The 13,929-nt window shown below is 40.1% G+C and overlaps 1 protein-coding gene across 3 annotated transcripts in view; it reads right to left on the bottom strand.

Moving 5' to 3' along the window:
- STAM (signal transducing adaptor molecule) overlaps positions 1-13,909 on the bottom strand; it is a 76,530-nt gene extending 62,621 nt beyond the window's left edge. For 2 of the 3 annotated variants that reach the window (XM_060659237.3, XM_060659240.3), the window contains exon 1: positions 13,695-13,906. In XM_060659237.3, the coding sequence (XP_060515220.3) occupies positions 13,695-13,734 (40 nt within the window). In that variant the 5' untranslated portion in view covers positions 13,735-13,906. Of the gene's footprint in view, positions 1-13,694 lie in introns of all 3 variants that reach the window. The other variant, XM_081796054.1, reaches the window with a different exon arrangement.
- Positions 13,910-13,929: the final 20 nt, after the last annotated feature.

Genomic DNA, 13,929 nt, shown 5'->3' with positions numbered 1-13,929 from the left:
AGAACTGAGAAGACTGACTCCTTATGTCTAAACTGGTTGTACAAACGTACAAACACTATGGTTTTTGCTGAATACCTGCTTTCCTTGTGGGAGTTTGGGTTACGTGCCAAGTAGAGTATGCCTACAAGATCAGCTCCCAATAAAAGCCCAAGCACTGAGTTTCTAATGAACGTCCCTGGATGCAACATTTCATACATGTTGTCACAACTCACTGCTGGGGCAATTAACTATATCCTATGCAGAGGACCCAAGGAAGCTTGTGTCTGGTTTTCCCGGACTTCATTCGTGTGCCCTTTCCCTCTGCTGACTAAACTTTGGGTCCTTTCACTGTAATAAATCGTAGCTGTTCTATGTTGAGTCCTATGAGTCCTGGTGAATTCTAGAACTGGGGGGCTGGGAGTGGGTGGTCTTGAATCCTACCCCCGCCCTGCATCAAATATCTGCCCTCTGAGAAATTATTCTATTCTACCCCCTCACCTGCATTTGTACCTTCACCTTACAGGACTGCTCTCTGGGGATTCCAGGTCAGCCCAAGAGGAAACACCTAAACACACTCAAGATCATGATATGAAGGGGTAGAGGGAAGTTCCACAGTAAAAGGCATACCACAGCAACCTATAATGAAGTTCAGTTTATAAGGCCTAACCACATGATTACAGCTTCTGAAGTGTTTTCTATTTCTCTGGTATTAACCATGGGCAAACAACCAAGGATTATCACCTATCTGAGAGAATCTTCTAACATACAAGATACAAGAAAAGACAAAACAAATACAGAAAGCAAAAAAAAAAAAAAAAGAAAGAAAGAAAAAAGAAAAAGAGAAAAAAACAAAATAAGGCAAGTTAGAATAAACAAGAGTCTATGTAGGAGGGAAAAAATTTCAAAAGAAATCTGAAACAAATTCTGTACAGAAGTAGACATAATCTGTCTTGACGGGAGCACTGTAATTTAAGAACAGATAGTTTAAAAGACAGCATCATCATGATCCCAACTAACATTTTCATTTTTTTTAACCTAAGATGGGTTAGGAGTGAGAGGCCTGATCCACACCAAGATTCTTACCTGTAAGGGTTGGTCTTGGTGATGACAGTGAAATTCCTGCTCCCCACGTCCCCTCAGTGCCCTGCAGCCTGGTTCAACAATGATACTCATTTCCTCCATTTTGATCTACTACTGAGAGCTGGAGGTCAGAGTTGGTTTAAAGCAGAAAAGAGCAAGCAGCCAACTCTGTCCAAATTCTTTGCAGGCTTACAACTTCTGATCTACAGCACAGCCCCAAGGGATAGAGCAACATCTACTAGTCAGTCACTGCCACCAGACGCTAGCAGTGAGTTGTCACCAACGAGTAGTGGGTACCTATACCTAATCATCCTACCATCTTCGAATAGGGAAAATAACAAAAGCAGGTTATTCACACAAATGAATTCCTTGTATAAGAATACAAATGTCCAATACATCTGAGATCTTGGTTAGGTAACTTATTTGCAGGAAATTACAAAATTTGGACAGACATTCAACAAAATGGAATAAGTTTCTAATCTATGCCAGGCTCCATCTGAAGTAGCTTCGACTCTAAAAAAAGAAATGAAACCAGCCGATAGAGACCTAAATAGATGACAGAAAAAGTGTCACAGAAAAAAATGGAAAGCCCAAGCAAGCTTAAAAAAAGGTAAAGACCTGGGGGGGAGACAGAAAGAGAAACCAGAAAGGCTTCTTGATATACTTAGAAACTAAGAAGAGAACAGGATTAATAGCAAACTTTTTTGTTTCTATTTAAGTACAGTAAATATACAGTAAATACAGTAAAGAGTGAAGTTATAAAAACAGAAGAGAAGCATAACAAAGAATCTAGGCTAGATACAATAGAGACTATGTTGTGAACGGTTGGAATCATTCAAAAACCTAAAATACAAGATGTTGTGTTTGTCTTAATTCAACAAACAGAGAGCCAATAAAGTTTCCAGCAAATAACCTAACCAGAGCTGGACTTTCAGACAAAAATGAATACTACCCATATGTGAAAATAGTTTGAAAGGGGAAAAGAAGAAAACAGAATGAGAAATGAACAGTACTTTGGAAACTAAACAGGTTATTTAGAAAGCAAATGTTGAAATGCTATTTAATTTCATTTGGGCTGTGGGTATGCCAAGAGGATAACTGAGTCAAATTTACCTGTCACTGTTCAAGCTTACATAATATACTGTAAATCCCTTGAAAACAACAACCATTTCTATTTTGGGCAGTTTTTTCAATATTCATGTTCTCAGCCTACGTAATTAATAAATACTAAACTTACACAATCACAACATGAATCCATAAGAGTCACAGAAACACAGAGACCTTTAATAGCATCTACTTCAATAATTTTCAAATTTTACTTTTCAGTACAGGAAACCCTCCACAATGTAACTGTGATGCTACCTAGCAGAAGCTCGTTCTGTTCACAGTTGTGGGCACAGAACTCCACAAGTTTCCCCGCACTTCACACACAAGCAACAAGCTCAGGGGTTCCCAGGTCAAATGCACTTCTGATCAACTGGCTACAAATTCAAGGGTTCCCATTATCCCCCTCAGGTTCATTAATTCACTGTAACAACTCAGAACTCAGAAAAGTACTTATGATTACAGTTTTATTACAACAGATACAAATCTGTACAAGCCAGTAAAGAGATTCTTGCACAGGGTAAGGTCTGGAACAATCCCAAACCCAACGCCTCTGTACCCTCAGGACACATCATCCTCCTGGAACATAAATGTGCATCACCAACAAGGAGGCTCAACCAAGATTTGGTGTCTAGAGCATTTACTGGCATTTCGTTACGAAGTTATGAAGCCACCTCCTGGAACTCAATCTCCAGGCCTCCTACTCCTCCTTGGGGATCTGGCTAATATCATATGATTCAAAGTCTCAACCATCTAATCACAAGGTTAAGCTAGAGTGACCAGCTTCCATGCTGAGTCATCTCATTAACATAGACAAAGATCACAGACTCTCATTCAATATTCTTTTATAAGAAAATCTTACCTTCAAAGAAACTCAGTTGTAAACCAAATCCAAGTAGAACTGCTCTAATTGAGGAGACCCAGCGAGACCCAACCTCTATTAGACCCTCCTCTAATTGAGGAGACCCTATGGATCCCCAACCCCTATGAAACCAAAGAAAACTGAGTGACTCATCCTGATCAATATCCTCCAGTCTAACATTTACTTCATCTTAGAAAAGGAAATCAAGTCATTACTTTGATCTGATAGTGTATTTAAATAATTTATTCATCATCCTTACTGACTGGTAGCCAAGCAAGCCTTTTAAAAAACATAGTGCACTTATGCATTTAAAAACATAGCGCAAAAACAAGAAAACACTTAAATTCTACCATCTTATTTAAAAATATAATAGCTAAGCTTATTAAAACTTAACTTATGGATGCCTGAGTGGCTCAGTCAGTTAAGCATCTGACTCTTGATTTCGGCTCAGGTGATGATCTCACAGTTCATGAGTTCAAGCTCTGCATCAGTGTGCAGCCTTCTTGGGATTCTCTCTCTCTCCTTCTCTCTCTCTCTCTCTGCCTCTTCCCTTCTCATATGCAAGTGTGCTCTTTCTCTCTTTCAAAACAAATAAACTTAAAAAAAAAACTTACTAAAACGTCAATAGTTAACTAGAAATGATATTTTTATGTCTGATCAAATATAAACTGCTTATAACCATTAACAGAGTATGATCTTACAGTTCTGAATTAAGTTGTACCCAGGAGTACGTCAGCAGATTTGATGAAAACTCATGAACTACCTACCTTCTTACTCTCCAATGTATAAACAGGATCAGGATCTGACTCAAACTTCTACAGATCAGAAATGCAACGCATTTCAGAACTCTAGAACTATTCAAATTCTTTATCGATGCTGCCTCACAATCAACAAGAGCAATAGCACAGTTCTTCGTCAGTGACAAAAACAGCGAATATTTTTAAATCGGATGAACAAAAACTATTAGTAACAATTCAACATGGTTTTGTGAACAGCAAAATCAAAACTATTTTCTAAGACAAAAACAGGGTTTGTAGGCAAGGTAAAAGTGACAAGCAAAAACAGAGACTTGCTTCTAAAGAATTCAAAGCTTCATAATGATCTCACTTTATCCTCAGATTATCCTCACCCTAATACAAAGCTCGTTTAATTGCACTTCACTTTATTGCACTCTGCAGATAATGCTTTTTCTACAAATTGAAGGTTTGTGGCAACCAAGCTTCGAGCAAGTCTATCAGCACCATTTTTCCACGTGTCACGTTTTGATAATTCTTGCAATATTTCAAACTCTTTCATTATTATATTTGTTACAGTGATCTGTGATTAGTGATTATGATTTGCTAAAAGCTCAAATGATGGTGAGCATTTTTTAGTAATAAAGCACTTTTTAATTAAAATGTGTGCACTGGGGTGCCTGGGTTACTCAGTTGGTTGAGTGTCCGACTTCGGCTCGGGTCATGATCTCGCAGTTCATGAGTTCGAGCCCCACATCAGGCTCTGTGCTGACAGCTCAGAGCCTGGAGCCTGCTTCAGACTCTGTGTCTCCCTCTCTCTCTGCCCCTCCCCTGCTTGCGCGCGCTCTCTCTCTCTCTCAAAAATAAATAATCATTAAAAAAAATTTTGTAAAAAAAAAAAAGATGTATTCCTTCTAGGAGTGATGCTATTGCACATTTAATAGACTATGGTATGTTATAAACATAACTTGTACATGCACCAGGAAACAAAAAAAATTCATTTGACTCACTTTATTGATATGTTCACTCTATTACAGTGGTCTGTAACCCAGCCCACAATACCTTCAAGGTATGCCTGAATACAAAGATTAGTGATCTTTGATGTTGCAACTGTTAACTGTTTTGGATCATCACAAATCACGTCCATAGTAAGACAATGAATAGATAAATGTGTATGTTCTGACTGTCCACTGAATGGCCATTCCCCCATCTCTCTCCCTCCTCCCCCCCCTCTCTCCGTGGCTCTCTCTCTCTCTCTCTCTTCTGGGGCCTTCCTATTCCCTGAGACACAAAATATTGAAATTAGGCCAATTAATAACTCAACAATCACCTCTAAGTATTCAAGTGACAGGAAGAGCCACATCTCTTACTTTAAATAAAAAACTAGATATGATTCAACTTTGTGAGGAAGGTATGTCAAAAGCTGAGAAAGGTCAAAAGCTAGGTGTCTTGAACCAAACAGTTAACCAAGTTGTGAATGCAAAGGAAAAGTTCTTGACAGAAATTGAAAATGCTACTCTAGTACTCCAGCACACAAATGATAAGAAAGTGAAGCAGCTTTATTGCTGATATGGAGAAAGTTTTAGTGGCTGGAGAGAGTATCAAATCAGCCACAACACTCCCTTAAGTCAAAGCCTCACCCCGAGGAATGTCCTCTCTTCAAATTCTATTAAGGCTGATAAAGGTAAGGAAGCTGCAGAAGTTAGAAGACAGCAGAGTTTTCATGAGGTTTAAGGAAAGCAGCCATGTCCAGAAGACAAAAGTGCAAGGTGAAACAGCAAGTGCTGAAGTATAAGCTGCAGCAAGTTATCCAGAAGATGTAACTAAGATAACGGAGGTGGCTACACTAAACAGATGTTCAATGTAGACAAAACAGCCTTATGGCAGAAGACGCCAATTCTGACTTTCATAGCTAGAGTGAAGTCAATGCTTAGCTTCAAAGCTTTGAAAGACAGGCTGACCCTCCTGTTAGAGGCTAATGCAGCTGGTGTCTAAATTGAAGCCAATGCTCGTTCATCATTATGGAAATCCTAGGGCCCTTAAGAACTATGCTAAATCGGGGCGCCTGGGTGGCTCAGTCAGTTGAACGTCCAACTCCCGATTTCAGCTTAGGTCTTGATCCCAGAGCCGTGGGATGGAGCCCCACGTCAGGCTCCACACTGAGCATGGAGCCAGCTTAAGATTCTCTCTCTCTTCCTCTGCCCTTCTCCCCCACTTGTGTGTGCTTGCTCGCTCTCTCTCTCTCTAAAATAAACATTTTTGAAAATTTAATAAAAGATTTGGGGAGGTAAGAAATGCTGACAGGATGATTGCCCATCATGTTCCGGCTATAGGGGGAAAAAAAGGTCAATCAGTTTGGAGATGTAATAGTTCATCAAAAAGAGCTAATGGAAAAAGCAAGACTTAAAGAAATTATTGTCTTTTTGAGATTATGGTTATCAATTTTTCAAAAATGTTTCATCTTATGTCCCTAGTCCCGCTGACCCCTAGAAACTGTGTTTACAAAGAAAAGCAATCTGAAGCTCTACTAACCAGAAAGGAATCAGTAGGCGTCAAAAGAACAGCATGGAAGCATCTCAGAGAAAAGCACAAAATAGAAATGAAAACCTAAAAAGCTATACAAAGAAAACCTTACAGGATAAATAAAATTAAAACAGAAGAAACAATGAGTATAATTTCTTAACCCAGTGGTTATCAGACCTTTAATAGACCTGTATTCTAAATTTTCACATTTCTCCCCAAGCATGTTTTCACAGTAACTAATCCCATCCCTTAGAATCTGAGTAGTCTCTAGAGGCTCCACAGCTATTTCTAACTTTATCATAAGAGAAGCTAAAATTTGTCCATTACTTACTATAGCAAGTACTGTGTTAAGTGCTTTACATGTATCATATCCTTAAAACAACCCTAACGAAAACTAATGAAGAGAAGGCTATGCCAGGCCAGAGGATCCACACCTGAAAAAGCAGTGATATAAAACCAACAAAGAAACATGCCTTGAGAAACAAAAGTGGAACGTGAGGATGAAGAGGTAAGAAAGGAGCTAAATGCTAACAAGTTTTACATTCTAGGCTGAAAAGTCAAATTCCTGTGAAAGCTGTAGATTTACTGAAATGCCGTAATCACCGGAGCCATATGATTATATTATATTTTCGAAATATCACGATCAACCACCTAGAAAATTCCTGGGGACAGACTGGAGGCAGGGATAACAGTTGGAGGCTAATGTACTCATCTAAGAGCTCAGTGACCCAAACCTGCCCTAGCAGTGGCAATGAGAATAGAAAGGAGGGGAAGAATGAATGGAGGGAAAATGAATGTGGATTCAAGACCTGTTAGGAAGATAAAGCTCAGAGATTATAGCGACACCAGAATCCTTAAGGGCATGATCCGTGTGCTGGCACAGAGTAGACCATATGTGTCTGTTGTCTGGAACGTAGAAAATTACTACAGAAGTCAAGAATGACTCCCAAGAATCTAGACATACATGACTAAACTGAAGTACCAGTCATCAGCACAGAAGAAAAGAATACTTACGGAAAGTTTAAATATGATTTTGAAAAAGCCAGACTTGAAGCATATTCATTTCCAGTAAAGAATCAGAATATCATGGGCACCTGGGTGGCTCAGTTGGTTAAGCGTCCAACTTCAGCTCTCAGCTCAGGTCATGATCTCGCAGTCCATGAGTTCAAGCCCCACGTCAGGCCCTGTGCTGACAGCTCGGAGCCTGGAGCCTGCTTCAGATTCTGTGTCTCCCTCTCTTTCGGCCCCTCCCCCGCTTATGCTCTGTCTCTCTCATTCTCAAAAATGAATAAATGTTAAAAAAAATTTTTTAAAAAGAATCAGAACATCATGTATTTTTATAAATATTCCTAATAACAACTCCATGAGGTAGATATTTTTATCCCTATTTACAAAGGTGGAAAGTGAACGCAGAGGGCTTCTGTACTTGTTCATGTCCATACCGTGCCCATTTATTAACAGCAAATGCTGCAGCTGCCATTTAAACCCAGAGCCCAAGGTCTTTCCATCACACCATACTGCAGGAGAATAGCATTAACATTTATGAAAATTAAACTGGCTGTGATTTATGATCCTGAATGGACTAACAAAACAGACTAAAACCATGTCCAAGTCTATAGGATATGAGCTGGTCCAAAGTACTCTGATTAGGAATGCAAAAGTACTATCACAAAAACAAAGATATGGTTTAGAAGAGGCAAGGTAATAATTCAGAGATGCCTCTAGGGTTTCAAATCAAGACAACTAATACAGTGTAAAATATTTACCATATAATGAAGGTAGAACCAGACTGGAAAATAAGTTCAGTTTTCTGATAGATTGATTTCTAGGTGATAACAAAATACCCAATAGAAATACAAGACTGGAGATGAAAAAAAAAAAAAAATCAGTAATTCATTATTTGATAAATACTTATTGACTGCTTACTATGTATCAGATACTGTCCCTAAGATACTAGGGATAGAAATGAAATTTTCTCGGGGCGTCTGGGTGGCTCAGTCAGTTAAGCATCCGACTTTGGCTCAGGTCATGATCTCGCAGTCCGTGAGTTCGAGCCCTACATCGGGCTCTGTGCTGACAGCTCAGAGCCTGGAGCCTGCTTCAGATTCTGTGTCTCCCTCTCTCTCTGACCCTCCCCCATTCATGCTCTGTCTCTGTCTTAAAAATAAATAAACATTAAAAAAAATTAGAAATGAAATTTTCTCATCCTGTGGAGTTTGTATTTTATACAGGGAACAATCAATTAATGTCAAGTAGTTGAATACCATAAAGAAAAATAAAATGGAACAAGGAAACAGAATGAGAGGGTAGAAATGGATTTTTTTATAGAAAGTAATTAGGGAAAGCTTCTCTTCGAAACTCATTTGAACACAGTCTTAAAGGACGTAATGGACATCAAGATCTTCAAATATTGGGGAGGAAGGCATTGCAAGCAAAAAAGACAGCACAATACAGAGACAGAGGCAGGGAAGAGCTCAGAGTGTTCTGACCCAAGAGGCTTAGAATGATAGAGTCTGGAGATCAAAATCATATCAGAGACACAGGAAGGAGCCTAAATGTAGGCCACAATAAGGAATTTGCATTTCCCTGTAAGTCGATGGGAAGCTACTGGAGGGTTCTGAGCAAGTAAATGACATTATCTAAGATTTTTAAAAGATCACTGACTTTTTTGTATAAGAATTGACTGTAGGGGGCAATTGTGCAGCCCAACTAGAAGGCTCATGCCATAGTCTATGAGAGAGAGATCAATGACTGGACTAGTAAGATAATAATGGTAAGGAAAGGAGAAGTGACTAAAGTAGAGCCAAAGATCTTACTGACAGAATGGATGTGGAATGTGAAAAAAGAAGAATCAATGATGACTCCTAGCTAGACATTAGAGATGAGTGACAGGAATATCGATGGTGCCATCTACTGAAACAGGCAAGAATGAAGAAAAGAGAAGGTTTAGGTAAGAAAACCAAGAACCATTTACCTCAATAGCCCATATTAAAGATAAAGAAACTGATGCACAGAACATCTAAGCAACTAGCCCAAGGTCACTGCTGGTAAGCAGCAAAGTTAGGAATTGAATTCAAGCAGTATAGTTCCAAGGTCTGAATTCTTAAAATTTTTTTTTTTAACGTTTATTTATTTTTGAGACAGAGAGAGACAGAGCATGAACAGGGGAGGGTCAGAGAGAGGGAGACACAGAATCTGAAACAGGCTCCAGGCTCTGAGCTGTCAGCACAGAGCCCGACGCGGGGCTCAAACTCACAGACCCTGAGATGGTGACCTGAGCTGAAGTCGGACACTTAACCGACTGAGCCACCCAGGCGCCCCCAAGGTCTGAATTCTTAATGCTAAGTTAAATTGTCTAGTAAGACTGCAAGAAGAAAAATGTCAAAAGAATTTCTAGAACTGAGCCTAAAGTTTGGTTCAACATTTGAAGGTCACAAAAGGAAAAGCCAGAAAGACTAAAATGGAGCTAAGCAGCAAATTAGAAAAAGTTTGGTGTCCTGGAAACCAACTGAATAAAGTATATCAAAGACGAAAACTAAGAGATCAACAAAGAGACTAGGAATTGACCATTAGATTTGGCAAGATGGAAGTCACTAGGGACTTTGAAATAAAAGCTCGATAGAATAAGTTATCGTTGTAATTCAACAGTTGAACTGAGCAAGAAACACAACATCCAAAATAAGATTAATTTATTCAATAAATGTTTGCTGAATGTTTTATTAGTGCAGACAGTGGCCTACATGCTTGGGATACAGTACTGAGCAAACCAAAAATCTCTGTCCTCTTAGAGCTCACATTCTAACAACACATTTCAGCATTTCTTCCAGGAAAAAGCTATGACCAGTATTTTGCCTCTTTGTATAAAATGTTACATTACATAAGTCAGATAGTGAATTTCTGATTCACCATTTCAGTTTATAAATAAAGCTAAAGACAGTTAATTTTGAAAAAGTACAAATACAACATTAAGTTATATTAAATCAAGTGAGTTAGTAGGACTACTTTAATGTCACATACTCATTGATGGACAAAGAAGAAGGAATGTTGTTAAATTTATTCTACACACAGTATTCTACATATCATACTAGTAAAAAAGTTAACATGGGAGTCTAAAGGACTCTTTCCAAGAATTACTTACTGGGAGTCTCTGACAGGTCTCCTTAGGTAGCCTTTCATGATATTTTGATATATGGATCATGTGGAGCAAATTAATCCAAATACAGAACCGGACTAACTTTAAAAAGGAAGCTTCCCCAGGGGTGCCTGGGTGGTTTGGTCGGTTGGGCAGCCAACTCTTGATTTCGGCTCAGTTCACGATCCCGTGATTATGCGATGGAGTCCCACAGTGGAGCTCAGTGCGGACACTGGAGACTGCTTACGATTCTCTCTCTCTCTCTCTCTCTCTCTCTCTCTCTCTCTCTCTCGCCCCTCCCCTCCCCAACCCACCCCTCTTCCCCGCACACATTCTCTCTCTCTCTGTAAAATATAATTAAAAAAAAAAGTAAGCTTTCCTGGAGCAAAGGAATGTTCCTACACTCAAGAAGCTTACTATCTAGTAAGCTCAAGTGAGACATTCTCAATTGAACATTAGGCACCTAATATGTTGCAACTAATAAAATAATTAAGAAACATAGTACAGAATATAACTATCTTTAATACTAAATAATTTGGTGAAGACAGAAAGCATTGCAGGAGTTTGGAAAAGGGAAAAGATTCCAGTAGGCTAAAAGAGAGGTTCTCAGCTGGGAGCTATTTTGTGCCCCCAGGGGACATTTAGTAATGTCAAAACTTTTAAAATCATGTGTGGGGGAGGGGGGGACGGCGGGTAGGCGCACTGGTCTCTACTGGTCAGGCATGCTGCTAAACATCCTCCATTGCACAGGATAGGCTTCCCTACATTGCACAGGATAGGCTTGCAAAAGAAAGACATTTATCTGGTCCAAAATGTCAAGTGTCACTAAGAAACTTTAGGCTAGAGTAATCAGGAAATGATTGAAAAACGAGTTGGACCCAGAGCTGGCCTTTAATCATGAGCACGTGCAGCAATTTGGAAGCCATAATAATACAAGTGAAAGTATAAAGGCTGACAGAGCCTGTGTTTGAATTGGGTGGTAAAGGTACTGGGAAAGAGTTTGACTTTAAGAAATTTGTTTAACCCCAATATAAACGTGTGTTCAAAAAGTCAGTAGGATATAAAAGTGAATGTAGTTGAAAACTAGATTATATACAGCCATGAAAACTAGATAAAAGTTCTGGAAACCAAAGAAGCAGATATTAAGAAATTGTTTCAGGAGTTAAGCATCTGACTCTTGATTGAGGTCATGATCTCAAGGTTTGTGAGTTCAAGCCCTCCTTCAGGCTCCGCTTTGACAGCACGGAGCCTGCTTGGGATTCTCTCTCTCTCTCCCTCCCTACCCTTCCCCCATCTCTCTCTCTCTCTGTCAAAATAAATAAACTTAAAAAAAATTATTTTGAACATTTGCCCTAGAAATTACTGTAATGTTATAAAACTGCTTGAGAGCAGCAACCATGTCTTATTCATCACTCTCTTATGTCACCGAGGCAGTGTCCTGTAAATACAGATCTTCCTAGACTTATGAGGGGTTAGCTCTCAACCCACAGTAAGCTGAAAATATCCTAAGTCAAAAATGCATTTAATATACCTAACCTACCAAACATCACAGCTTAGCTTAGCCTACCTTAAATGTACTCAGAAAACTTGCATTAGCCTACAGTTGGGCAAAATCATGTAATACAAAGCCTATTTTATAGTAAAATGTTGACTATCTCACGTAATTTATTGCATACTGTACTGAAAGTGAAAAACAGAATGGTTTTAAGGATGCAGAATGGTTCTAAGTATACGGGGAGTTTACCCTCACGGTTGCACGGCTAACGGGGAGCTGCAGATGGGAGCCACTGCCTCGCATCACGAGAGGGGATCATACCAACTGCATCTGGCTCTCCCGGGAAAAGATCCAAATTCAAAATTCAAAGTACAGTTTCTACTGAATGCATATCGCTAATCACACCATCCTAAATTTGAAAATCGTTAAGTTGAACTACTGTGAGTCAGGGATCTGTGTGCTAAGTGCCTACTGAATTAAACGCGATTTTCCAATTATTTATTAAGTATTATTGGCTATCTCTAAAGTTCCACCCACTGCTGATTTAGGACATTCATTGAAACTGGAACCAAAAAGAGCTATCATTTGGTAGGTGACTACTATAGAAAGGCACCGTAGTAGACCCTCTACGCATATTATTTCATTGATCACAAAAATAATGTGTTTTTCCACTCTTTAAAGATGAGCACCCTGGGACTCAGAGAGCTTAAGTGACTTGCCTATGATTTCACTACAAGCTAGGCAGTGGCCAAGTGAACTCCTTTCTAGTCTTAACCCAAACCTCCAAGACTCAGTGACATACTCTAAGGAAGAGTTAAAAAGCAAAATTCAACACCTACCTTTTGTAGCTAAATTATACTAAAAAATAAAAAGCAAGTCTAAAAGGGTGTCCTTATATTTCTTTACTACGGTAGTTAGTCATGGTATATGGCTTGCTTTCATTCCACACTTATATGCCAAACTGGTTCCTAAGTGCATTCAAATCACCCCAAAATTCTTCTCCAGGAAACTCAAAGTCCTGTAATTATTACCCTCAGACCAGAAACAAAAAACTAACCTGTTGAGTCGGTACGATCAGGACCTAAGACCAACGACTCAGAAAACAGAAAAACAAAACAAAAAAGGCATTTCAAAATCAAAACGAATTAACATTCTCAGATTTAAGGTTCTCTTCCACGCCTCTTAAAGTACTGAGAGCCAGGCTAAAAAATGCAGCACAGTGGTTCCGGTCCTAAATTCGGTTCCAGTCGTTTCCAAGCATTCCATTTGCATCTCTCCTAACATTTTTGAGAATCAACCCTGCACCAGAAGCTCTCTCCTCTCTCTACAGTCAACAAAAATGTTTTTTAAATCCCCTAAGGAAACTAACCCAAAACATTCTCCTATTCCAAACGTTTAACATTTGTCCAGGGAAAACACTTTATTGGAGGGCTTATCATCCTACCCTAGGTGACATATTGCTCGGCTCTCAAACTCTCTTCTTCCAGAAGCACTGTCCCAGCACCAGATGCTACACCAGCTGTTCCTCCGAGGCCCTCGACATCAGAAGCAGTTCTTTTGAAACCCACAGTGCTAGTCCAAGGCCCATTTCGCAGGCTCTCTGAGTCCCATTTCTTTCAAAGAGGGTGAGCCAAGCCCCCAACCTCCTCCAAACTCTTTAAGAAGGAGCTTCGGGAAAGGAGAAGCGCTCAGCCCCGGCCAGCGGGTCAGGGGCGCCCGCACACAGCAGGCAGGGTGGGCTTGCACTCCGGCGCGGGGCGGACAGGGAGCGGCAAAAGCACTTACCAACATCCTGATCGAAGGGATTGGTGGCAAAGAGAGGCATCTCAGCTGCGTGCCCAGGCGTCCGCAGGGACTCCCCCTCGACACCACGGGAGTCGGGGAGCGACCTCGGAAGGAAGACTCCTCAGGCAAAAACAGCAACACAGACGGACTCCACGGGCTTGGGGACAGCTCCACCTCTCACCGACCCCCAGCAACCGCGGCAGCGGCGGCGGCGGCGGCTGCGGCGGCAACAGCG

This window comes from Panthera onca, chromosome B4 (genome assembly GCF_046562875.1).
Source record: "Panthera onca isolate mPanOnc1 chromosome B4, mPanOnc1 haplotype 2, whole genome shotgun sequence".
NCBI lineage: Eukaryota > Metazoa > Chordata > Mammalia > Carnivora > Felidae > Panthera > Panthera onca.
Note: the sequence above shows the minus strand (reverse complement) of the source record. Positions and strands in the feature narration are given on the sequence as shown.